Source organism: Mya arenaria, chromosome 7 (genome assembly GCF_026914265.1).
Source record: "Mya arenaria isolate MELC-2E11 chromosome 7, ASM2691426v1".
NCBI lineage: Eukaryota > Metazoa > Mollusca > Bivalvia > Myida > Myidae > Mya > Mya arenaria.
The window spans coordinates 48,536,473-48,548,681 of record NC_069128.1 but is presented as its reverse complement, the minus strand read 5'-3'; the positions used below and the strand labels follow the sequence as shown (position 1 = coordinate 48,548,681).

Sequence of the window (12,209 nt, the reverse complement as noted above, 5' to 3'; positions counted from 1 at the left end):
TCATGCAAATCTGAACATGAAATTTCATTGTACAATTGTTATTAGAAAAAGCAATGCTTATTAAATGATTTAGCAAATACTAGGTTTAACAACTATTTACAAAATTTTGGTAAAAGATGTAGACATTTTAGAATTCGTTTTTCTAAGTCCCTAACTCAGAATGGACAAGTTGATAGAGAAAAAGACCTTTTGTTGTGAATTGGTGTACAATAAATTTTGTGGAAATGAAGAGCTCCAACATTTTATTTTGTTCATGGTAAATCTTCAGTAACTGTCACAATCCTTTAACACAGGATTGACAACTGACTAACTAGAAAGCATATATATTTCTCATTCAACTTTTCATTTAAAGCTGCAACCTCACAGATTGAACGTTTTGACAACTTTTTTTATTTTTTGTCTTCAAACGAGAAAATTTTTGCGAAAATCCATGGAAACCAGTTATATAAGACTGTTGACAAAAAAAAAAAAAATCGCAGAATTGTATATTTAAGTTCAAAAATTGATGTTTTATGCATATTTTTAAACCATAAAACATTAATTTTCGACCAGAAATATGAAAAAATAACGATCTGTTTTTTTGTCAGCAATCTTAAATCATTGGTTTGCAGCTGTTTACCAAAAAATTTGATCTTTCCAAGATAAAAAATAAACAAGTTGTAAAAATGGTATATCTGTGAGAGTGCAGCTTAAATTTAACTCATTCAAAGTAAACCTTTCTTAGGAGCAGGGTTCTCAGAATAGCCGAGTCGCTTCTGAATGTCAGATGTTGCCGAGTCTTCACGATCAATCTCCTTCCTCTTCATCTTTGGCGTCGATGTCATCTTCGGACTCGGCGACTTCATCTTGCGTCGCTCCGGCATTTTGTCTGGGTCTAGAAACAGAAAATACAAGAAAAAAGTTGATGCATAGCATCAAGTCGGCGCAATGAAATTAGAAGAAAATCGTGCATGTAAATAACCAAAAATGGTTATTATTTCAATGATAATATTTTGTTTTATGTTGGGTGTACATATGCTCGAAGGACATTATGGTTATTTTTCCCCAAGCTAATACTCCGGTTAAAACTGAATAATAACAAAAATATACATACGTTTCTTCGGAAGAAATAGAGTCAATGGTCTAATACATAGATTTCAATAGCATGAAATTCACCTTTTATTGGTACCGGCATGTTATGTGAATTCCTTGCTTTATATTTTATACAAGTTTATGTAACACATTTCACTCATATGAGTATATAGAATGGGGATAAAAATACTATATATCAAAGGGGAATTATCTGGAGTTCATTCTTTCGAATGACATTTTCAAAACAAACAAATAAGCTCAAGGTTAATTTTTCAAAACTCGGCATTTTTGCTGTCACCAAGGGAGATTACTGCGTAGGAGGTTTACAGACATAAAGGATATTTTAATAGTACCGTGTAACCTTCATCTATATCAATCGGAACACCTCGGCCTGTATCTATCTCGGAGATGGCCGAGTTGTTATGATTGAGTTGGTATTTAAAATCAAAACGATAAGCAGGGCTATTATAATTCAAGGTTTCATTATCAATTAGTGTAAAGTTTTATAAAACAAACTAAACTTCATATTTTATCATGCAACGTGGAAACTATTGAAAGCATTGTTCTGCAAATTATGAACTAGTCCCTAAGTTGGAACATTTTTAAAGTAATATCAAATATAGTCGGCGCTCTTCTAGGTGCCGACTAATTATTTCATAGATTATGGAATTCATCCTCTTATCTTATTCCATTAAACTTAGCATTAGCCCTCAGGCTACATTTACATGCAGAATACTAAATCACTCATTAGGTTTAGAGTTTAGTGGTAAGAAACCCCAGTTCTGATCACTGTTCGAAGAACCTATAAGAAAGTGCCCTTAATGGCGTTTGAACATTGGATCTCTTTAATGAGGATGGGGACACCTATTTTTACACTGTCTTGATAACAGACCACATCACCTTTATCCTATTATTTTATATTGGGTGTAGGACAGATATTGGCTGATTGTTCATACCTTTGTTAAAGTTAACATCTTTGCTAACGTCATCATTGTTAACTTCTTTCTCTAAAATCTTTAATGGACAGACTTGTGATCTGCGGTATTTCTAACAGGATTTGAGACTTTGTTTCAGCTGTATTTGTTTTAATATATTCTAATGTATGGGCATCAAATATTTCACCTTTTAAAGTTAAAAACGATGCTGTTAACAATGTTAACTTTAACAAAGTTCTGAGCTATTGGCGCAATATTTAAAATGAACAAAATGATACTGATAATTTAAGTGATACTAAAAGGAAAGATATGTATCAAAAGTGCTGTCTCTGTTAAAAGTCTCTGAATAAAAACCTAACATTGAACGCCTGCAAATACCCTGATTTCAGAGAGTTGATTTTCAATCTGCAGGCAAATATTTCCCACTGACTTTCAAGAGGCAACTTGATATAAAAAATAATTTATCTTTCTCAGAATCAACAGTTTGGCAAATGCTCAACCTGATAATGTTTCGACTGATGAATCATACGCCTACAATCAGCAAGGTTATTGAACATGTATTTCTGTATTTATATCGCAGAACAATCAAATTCACACTTATTTCATAGTTAATACGTAAATTATAAAAAATACAACCCACACCATCTGCTTCTGCATCTTGAATTCATTATTTAAATGATTTTATCAGAAAAAAATGGCAATCAATGTTATGTATAAACACATTTATACATTCTTAGAATACAACCTACATGTTCAGCCAATGAGATTGCAGAAAAGTAATTTTTAATTAAATTCTTTGCTTATAAATCATTAAGAATTTCAACTTTCCCAGGTGTTTAAAGGTCTGCCTATACTGCCACTCATCTGATACAAACTCCCTCATTCAAGTTTTGCATTGACAATGTATCTGAAGTAATATTTCAAGCAGGGTTCGTCTATATATCTAAACTTCGACAACAAACGTTACAAACAACTTGTTTCTTTTATGTTGAATTAGCAACTGTGCAATAAGTAATAGTTAGATAACATGAAGTAAGATTTTAATGATTAAGATTGGGAGGAGTGAATGTAGCAAACAAGCCATTCTTAATTATTAGCTCAAACTTTATGTAATTGACAGATTTTTTTCTGCTAAGATAAACATTCCAGCTTGGCTTGAATTTCCCTGAGGCTTGAGGTGTTTCAGGCAGTCCCTGGCAGTTAGAGCCAACCGGGTTTGACTGTACATCAATATAAAAAGTTGATCACTATTCTGTTAGAATGTCAGCAATAAAGCATGTGCAGTTCCAGAATTTGATACTAGAGGGGCGGACATTATATATCAGGGCTGACCTTGGCAGCATGTGCCTCTTTTCCAAGGAATCCCCTGAATAGGCTGTGAACAAGCTGAGATGGTTTGGGTCCTCCCCCAAGAAAAAATTGGCAAATTTTAGTCGGAGATGGTGCATTATGGTAAAAATTTCTCCATAGTTTATCTACAATATGAACATGAAATATTCACTTGGACTATTTTTTTTTTGGGGGGGGGGCATGCCCTTCCCCGCACCACCCCACTCCTGAATCCACTAGTGCTAAATGTTCTATTGACTTAAATGTTACATTAGACTAAAACTATAGTTGTGATTTGATATGGTGCTGATAAGTATTTAATTGTTACACCAGAATAAAAAACCAAGATACAAAAAATAGCATGACAGACTTTGTTTTTCAAATTGCATTAGTAAGTTTGAGCAAAAATTAATTTTTACAACTGTACAATTAAGTCTGAAGTAAAAAGCTGTCAATCCTGATTATAAGGACTAATCCTGAACATTTGAACCCCTGCCTATTTGTTTATACTTATATTTAGTTTTCAAGTAATAAAGACTTCTTTGATGCTAATAAAAGACTTATAACAACAACATTCCTCCAAGACTTCTAGGAATGTAAACAGGTAGCCCAGTGTTCCCTGACAGTGATATATTTATAGTATACTGGGCCAGAAACAAATCAGAACTGTATCACAAAACCAAGATCTATATCAGGAATCAGGGGCGTTACATAATTATAAATGAATTGTAAGCTGCGACACAGGTTCAGAAAATGTGCAGCAAGACTGGGGCTTGAACCCAGAACCCCTCGCTGACTGGGCAACTGGTACTTACTGAGGTACCAGGCCACACAAAAACCATGACAAAAACATGAGTAAGGTATCAATATGTGACAGTCTTTCATGAGTTTAATCTCAGTATGTTATATGGGGTGGGAGCCTTTTTTTTACCTTCAGTAGAGTTGTGACAAATTTTAACTAGTAAACATTCCAAATGTATATAAACCCCTTTAACAGGGTTCTCATTCTTTATACTTGATCTCATGAAGCATTTGCCATCTCAGTGGAACCAAAACTGATATGTACGCCCACCCAGGCATACTGGAGTATGCCTTAGGTAAGCCCCTGAAAATATCTAGTGACTTATATTCCCCTCACATCTAAGAGATAAAACATGTGGAAACTATGTGATTTATTCCAGTTACACCTATGGATAACAGTTTTGTTAATAATTGTTATGATGTCATAAATGTTAGTGGTGTATAATAATTTGGTTGTGTTGCCAAAACATATATCATTTGCAATGCAAAAGCAAATATAAATTTCTATTGTTCAACCATCTTTTAGCACTCTTTATAATGACTTAATAATCCTCTTTAAGAAATCAAATACCTTTGTGAAACATAATCATCATAAATATCAAATTGATGGGCTTCTAAAATAAGTACATTGAAATATAGCTATCATGGCATAAAAGTACATTGAAATATAGATATCGTGGCATAAAAGTACATTGAAATATAGCTATCATGGCATAAAAGTACATTGAAATATACTGCTATCAAGGCATAAAGTTTTATTATAGTATTACAGTCATTGAAATTAGACTTTTGGATGAACAAGCCCGAATTCTTATACTGTTGCTTGGCATGAAATTTTTCAACAAGCCCTACTATATGATTTCAAAAATTGAGCAAGCCCGGAAGACATTTTACCAGTGCAGGGCTTGTGGGCTTGTGTTCATTTCGACCACTGGTATTTATAATATCAAACTGCTTATTTTTTAAAGATCTGATGTGTAAGTTTTGTCCATTATATCTTTTTAAAGGGACTAGACACCAGATGATCCAAACATCGGCAAATACAGTATTTCCTCTAAACAAGACCCAAATTGTCATTGCGACCTAATAGTAGGCCGATTATACATCATTTTCTTGATTTAACAAATAAACGCAACAATCATGTTGCTGTCCCATCTCAGTGTTCCTGTTTAAAAATAGCAAATAATGGTTTCCCAGCTTAAATCATATCTCTTTATGAGTCCAGATAATTATGCTGACGCTATTTTTTAAGTGACTGGAATTAACGTGATCAAGCGATAACACTGCGAAACATGCATGTGTCGTTAGCCATGTGATGTAAGATTCAATGAAATGTACACAACGATGTCAATTTCATGTACCTTATCATTTTGTACATTGAGGATCACAACCCAATAAAATTTATAAGGTCAGATACAGGAAAAAACAACATGCACTCAATTTTTTATGCACATCTGTCTGAATTTATTTTAATAAAGCACCCAATGTTACAAGGAAACTATGTTACATGGAAACTATGTTACATGGAAACGATGTTACATAGAAACTATGTTTAATGGAAACTATGTTACATGGAAATGATGTTACATGGAAACTATGTTACAAGGAAACGATGTTACATAGAAACTATGTTACAAGGAAACTATGTTACATGGAATGATGTTACATGGAAACTATATTACCAAATGGAAACTATGTTACATGGATACTATGTTACATCAAAACTATCAGGTATGTTTTTGCCCAGACTGTGCACATCTAAGCCATCTTTCTTAAGGTCTACATAGTGATAAAGTTACAGTTTTAGACGGAATCATCTTTAAATCTTCCAAAGTAAACATCTGAAATATCTCCAAGCACCCCTGGTCTTATCATTTCTGGCTCCTGTTCAAAACCTAGTCTGCTGACATCTTCTGCTAGTAATAACAATTCTTCTGGGTTTCTTACTTTAAAGATTTTAGCAGATCTAATCTATATATCTGAGCAGTAATTGGTGCATGTGTAATCAGAAATATTTGTATTGCGCAATAGCCTATTATCTTCTCCTCCATAATTCCGCAGATGTCTTAAAAGTGCAGCAAGTTTGCATCAAGGACATGCAATGTCAAACAAAAACATTCAAACCCATGAATAATAAATTAATAATACGTACATGGATGAGGATGCCTCATTCCAAAGCACAAAAAATAAAGTATGAAAAAAGCAGACTTCAGCAGTCTCAGTTGTTTGACATGGGGCTCTAACAGCTAATAATTGTCAATCCCCCCAAAAAAAGCAGGGGTGGGGGGTTGAGGAGGGATCTAGATTGAGGGGGTCTGTTCCATTTTGAGCGATTCAAGTTTTAAAAAAGAGTAAAGGTGCTTTAACCATTTTTGAAATTGTTTCGAAATTCATTCATATTCATTTCAATGTACATCTTACTGCTTTTGATACAAATGTCTGTGCAAAAAACAATGTTTGCAACTGTGTAATAGTCTAAAGTTAAAAGCCTCAAATTGATTTCAGGATTAGCTTAGAACCCGGCTTTATTGACAGCAATTATGTAAAACATTAATAATTAGTAACTTCACTCCTCGGAATTGGATGTGTTGTCTGTTTGCATGCGCTAATAATTCTTCTATTTATGGTCACCATGACCTTGACCTTTGACCCACAAATCAAATGGGGTAATCTTCTGGACATGCCCAAAAAGCGTATACCAATTTAGAAGACTCCAAATCTAGTCATTCATCAGTTATTGATCAGAAAGGAAAACACCTATTTATTATACTTTGGTCTTTCAATACTTTGACCTATTGACCCATCAATCAATAGGGTCATCTAATGGCCAGACCATGACCAATGTGCATACAAGGTTTAAAGACTCTAACCCATTTTGTTCATATTTATTGATCAGAAACAAAAGCGCCTGTAATCATTCTGGGAAAATCACCATGACCTATGAGACGTGTTGACCCGAAAAAAAATAATGGTCATCTACCGACCATGACTGATGTGCATACCATTTTCTGGACACAGCCATATGAAAGTTATTGATCGGAAAAGAAAGTATGACACTGACAACACAGAGGCCTACTCTTCAGGACAAAGATGATCTTATGTGTCCAGTATGCTACGTAGAAGACACAATTAGAAATAGTGTTAATACTAAATAACAGATCAAACTTAACAAGTTATCATGTATAGTTAATGAGTTTAACTTAAACAATTGTATATGGAATATGAAGACTTTTGTGTTTTGAACATATGCTGAGCTGTACTAAGACAATTTTGTAAACCAGTTTTATTTTATAGACCAAAAACTTCCATAGTGGTTTGGAAAACTTCCACAGCTGTTGGGAAATTTTTAATTGGTCAAGAAAAAATATATATTTGCGCCAATGGAGAGGATCCCCCAACGGAGAAGTCCAGCAAGAGTTTGAGCCCAACAGTTTGACCCACGTGTATCAGTTTACATCAGAAATGGGCCCAAATGTTATTATCTTCATCAATATTATCTTTTGTTTACAATCAAGCTGAAATAAACAGTTTAATTATGCTTCCACATATATAATGTTTGATCAACTGCTTCTAACTAGTTCTTTCTGACTCACCAGTGTTGTCTATATCCAAGTTATTGTCTGCGTCTGTTGTTGCGATCTGTTGTTTCTGATGTCCCACACTCCCTACATCATCATCAAGGAATTCCTGTGGAAAACAACAGCCAACAAATGTAGACAGGTGAATGACTGGAGAATATATCACAAATGATTAAACACTGCATCTGAAATAATTGCATAAGTTCTTTCAGATATTTTTTCAGGCGTATGCTGCCTATATACAAGCACGCTGCTGGATCCAAGTGATTCTGAACAAAAAAAAAAAATCAGCCAAGGATGCAGCATGCGTACTTGACACCATGATTGTTTTCAAAATTTTCTGAGGGGGCATGCCCCCAGACCCCTTTGGTACAATTATGCTGGGCTAGCTTTGCCCCTGATTTTTAGCATCTTTATTCGCGTTCTGGGAAATAATTAGCTAAAAAGAGCACTAAAATCATTAATTCAAACTAAGTCATTTTACGTCGTTTGTGAAATCGGTCTGGCTTGGTGACGGTAAACCAGACTCACATGTGCCCCGACTTGAAATCCAACCTAAGACGCATTGGTGTCAAGTGAGTGCCCTCATCACTGCTCAAACTGGACAACTAGTAGTGAAGTCCAGTGGACCAAATGCCAAGGGGCATAACCCAAAAGATATTGCAGCTAGAGTAATTCGAACTTGCGACATATGTAAACACAATCATTGTGTACAATGTGTACCAAGTTTTATCAGTGAAGAAATTTCTTCATGATTTCAAATGGCTAAAAAATGTATTGCTCTTGTTACGCTTCTCTGAATCTATCGTTTTCCCATGATGCCAAAAACCACAACAACACAGCCACCAATTCAATTGCCACCCTAAATACCTTAAAAATATCTGAACTCTTCTGATACGAAATAGGCCAGCCCCAAAAAGGTTGTTTAAATATACAAAGCATTAATATATTAAAATATAATAACAATAAATGATGATACAAGCAATGAATCAACCATAAGCATTTTACATAAATATTGTATGTGAAAAGAATTTGAAAAAATAACAACAACAGTAGCTTTAATTATTACTGATAATTTAATCCTTATTGACTTGACATCAGAAATAGTTTAAACCAGTATGATTATTTAATGTTTAAAAAAACTTCAAAAAATAACTTTTTACCCATACCTCATATCACACAAACTAAATCCAATGAAATCAATCCAATATTTACACAAACAAGAAAATAATATTTACAAGATCAAAAACAACAACTATTATTTATAATTGATCAAGAACAATACATGAGCAATAGCTAGCCCAGATAATAGCCTAATTAAAATAGCCAACAAATATAAAACTATCCTTTAAAACATTAAATCAAAAGCATATTACCAATATTCCATGATGTTTTCACAATATTCAGTTGCTTAATTCTGACAGGTAACCATGGTAACAGTATTTTTATACAGTTACCTGGAATTTCTATTGATAAGCCCTATGGCTGGTACACCTTGGAATGAGATGAATGGTAAAGCTACTGTACTTGCTGAGATTTTAGTGGTGAAGTTTTTTTGAGAGAGAAAAGGCTTGATTGGATATTTCTTGTACCTGGAGGGGTTGCAAGAAACAAAGGTTGATTGGGTGTTCCTTGAAATGCACAACCACGCAACCCCCCCCCCCACATCTGGGGATATTCTGCGGGTATACAGGGGGACCCAAACCAAAATGAATGCTTTCAGCAAGCTAGCGGCAAGCTTGCAGCAAGCTTGCGACAAGCTTCTACATGCAGTTTAAGATATCTGCAAGTTTGTCGCAAGCTTGCGCAAGCACGCAAGTATTTTTAAAGTCAAATTCTGCAAGCTTGTGATGGATTTGCAAGCTTGCACAAGCTTGCACAAGCTTTGTTAGTCTCAAGCAAGCTTTTTTTAGTCTTGGACTAGGAAAATTTCACTAACAAATGGTCGGGACATAATTAAAACAGTGAAAATATTCTAAGTCCACAATATATGAAAAAGTTAATAAAAGCGGGGGAAATGGGCTGTGTTTTTACCTTCCAGGTGGCCCCTCAGTGCCGAGTAATTGCGGTGGTTTTGTTTTCGCGCCATAAATAGCATGGAAAGGGCCTTACCTAGGATGTCAGGGTGCGGGGGCATTTAGCGAAGATTTTACCAGCAGTTTGTCCCTGCAGGGCGGAGACATGGGATTTACCTGGGATTTCTTTCACTTGTGATAGGCATAAAAAAAAATATAATAAATAGCTCTGTTATATAAAGGCTAAAATCTGAGCAGGCCAGTAAATCCTTTTACTGGTACAGGGCTTCTTGTAATTTCAACCACAGTGTTTACCATAATATCTGATTCATTTAAGATTTTATTTTGGCCATTTAAATTAATTCTCAGAAAAGGTAATTATCATTTAAATTCAAAACAGAAAAACACTGGTAGAAGATTCAAATTTATACAAATTATGAACCCTAATTGCTCAAATTCGCTAGGCTCAAATTCCTTATTGGCTCAAACTGGATGTAAAGGACAGATTTCATTATACTGAGGGTAAGCCTGCCTGCTTGGCTCGAATTTTTCAAGACGCGAGGTGCTTTCGAGCCAATGGGATAATAGACAGTAAATTAAAATATGTTTATGTACAACAAAACAAAATAAAATACTAAGAAATTCTTTTCCATTTTTTTGCTAAGGTAAATTTAAAAGGTATTTCAGATCTACAATAGAAAATATTAGAATCAATTGTATTCTAATTCAAAAGAACATGGGCTATTTAACATGATTGCAAAACGCCCCCAAAACAAATGACTGTCTAATGATTCTGACTTTACAGCAACACTGCTTTGAACCAGCTACAGGAATGTTTTGCCTTGAAGTAATAACAACCATCAAAACATATATATAGGATTTGGGTGTTGTCTGAATCATGAAGCATTGATCAGAATTAGATTCAACCAGTTCATCTAGCTGCAGAATCAGACAAGTCTTGATTCAGTTCGGCTTGAAAATTGACAAACTTAACCCTTTAGATTAAGAATACATAACATGAGCATATCCTGCTTGGTGTCTCATCTGATGAGTGTTAAAGGTTAAGATGTATTTATAAATTCTTCCCCTCAAAACAGAGATTTAAGAAAAAGTTGATAATATGTTTAGTTTAAACTTATTCATTCATGTACAACATTTGCGAAATAAGTTATAACAACATTACGTTTATTACTCTTGTTGGCACAATGTTCCCCAAGAGTGTATTCTTGTGTTAGGGGATAAAACAAAGTCCCCAGAGGAAACCAACTTGTCCGGCTTGGTGGCCACAAACTAAATTTACATACCCCCAGGCTTGGAATTGAGCCTGGGGCACATTTGAGAGAAAAGAGTGTGCTAACCAATCACTGCAGCATATCCAACATATCATTTTCAGAGAGATAACTTTCAACCCTGCTAGATCTGAAACCAATTGTGCTTGACCTACCTGTATAAACATCACATTAACGCTCAATTGAAGGGAGACAACAAGATATTCAAAAAATCTGATCTCAACAAGTCAAATCATGAGAGTAGTCTCCCTTCATCCACCAAGTTATTTTCAAAATCTTTTTAGAAAGAATTAAAAGCCTGAATCATTCTGTAATCAAAGAAAAGTATGTAGGAACTTGAACTGCTAAATAATAAATGTTGACATCTGCAGTTCAAATTTAGCTGTTTTTGCTAAAAAAGGGATATAATAGGAAAATTTATGTAAGTCAGTTTGGCTGTGGGATTGTAACATTGAAACCCTTTCATGATGTTTGCTTTAGTTCAATACAAAAAGTTGTGAAGCAATTACTTTGTATCTGATTTTAATGAGAATGTATTGCATGAGACATCTTGACTTAATTGTGTAATGTACCGGTATCTTCTTCTATTAAGATCATGGAATAAGAGAATGTGCAAGGCAGACAATAGGATTTTTTTATCTCAACAAATGGAATTATTGGAGTATGCTACCTTCCTCTGAACAGCAGATATTTACAATTTATTTAACTTCCTAAAGCTGCACTCTCACTAATTGACTAATTTGACACTTTTTTTATTTTTTCTCTTGGAATGATCCAATTTTCACCTGAAGGTCAGTGATCTGATACAAGTGACAAATTTTCAGATTGAAATTTTTAACATTTGCATTCTAAGATTGAAGTTTTATGGCTAAAAGCGTTACGCCTTAAGAAAAATTAGTTTTTTGGCAATAGACTTTAATTTTCGAATGTAAATTTGAAATAACTGCAAACTGAGTATTTGTCAGCAGTTTTATATCACTGATTTTCAGATATTTACGCAAAATTTGGCTCATTCCAAAACAGAAACAAGAGTTGTCAAAACGGTCAATCTGTGAGAGTGCACCTTTAAAACTGTGATTTCACTTACCAGTATATTTTCTGGGACAAAGCAAACCTGAAAAATTAAATTCAGAGCTTGAACTTGGTTTAAGTCTTAGTAATAATTGTAACATATTGTGTAAAATCTTAATA

General features: G+C 34.3%; 2 protein-coding genes across 8 annotated transcripts in view; both read right to left on the bottom strand.

Moving 5' to 3' along the window:
* LOC128240501 (titin-like) overlaps positions 1-9,219 on the bottom strand; it is a 104,687-nt gene extending 95,468 nt beyond the window's left edge. For 6 of the 7 annotated variants that reach the window (XM_052957149.1, XM_052957152.1, XM_052957151.1 and 3 more), the window contains exons 1-3: positions 9,091-9,219; positions 7,730-7,823; positions 716-874 (exon numbers count right to left, since the gene is read on the bottom strand). In XM_052957149.1, the coding sequence (XP_052813109.1) occupies positions 716-863 (148 nt within the window). In that variant the 5' untranslated portion in view covers positions 864-874; positions 7,730-7,823; positions 9,091-9,219. The other variant, XM_052957150.1, reaches the window with a different exon arrangement.
* The window catches only part of LOC128241208 (titin homolog), a 48,823-nt gene continuing 44,320 nt past the window's right edge, over positions 7,707-12,209 (bottom strand). Inside the window, exons 10-11 of the mRNA XM_052958162.1 lie at positions 12,106-12,132; positions 7,707-7,823 (exon numbers count right to left, since the gene is read on the bottom strand). Of these exons, the coding sequence (XP_052814122.1) occupies positions 7,707-7,823; positions 12,106-12,132 (144 nt within the window). The remainder of the gene's footprint in view (positions 7,824-12,105; positions 12,133-12,209) is intronic.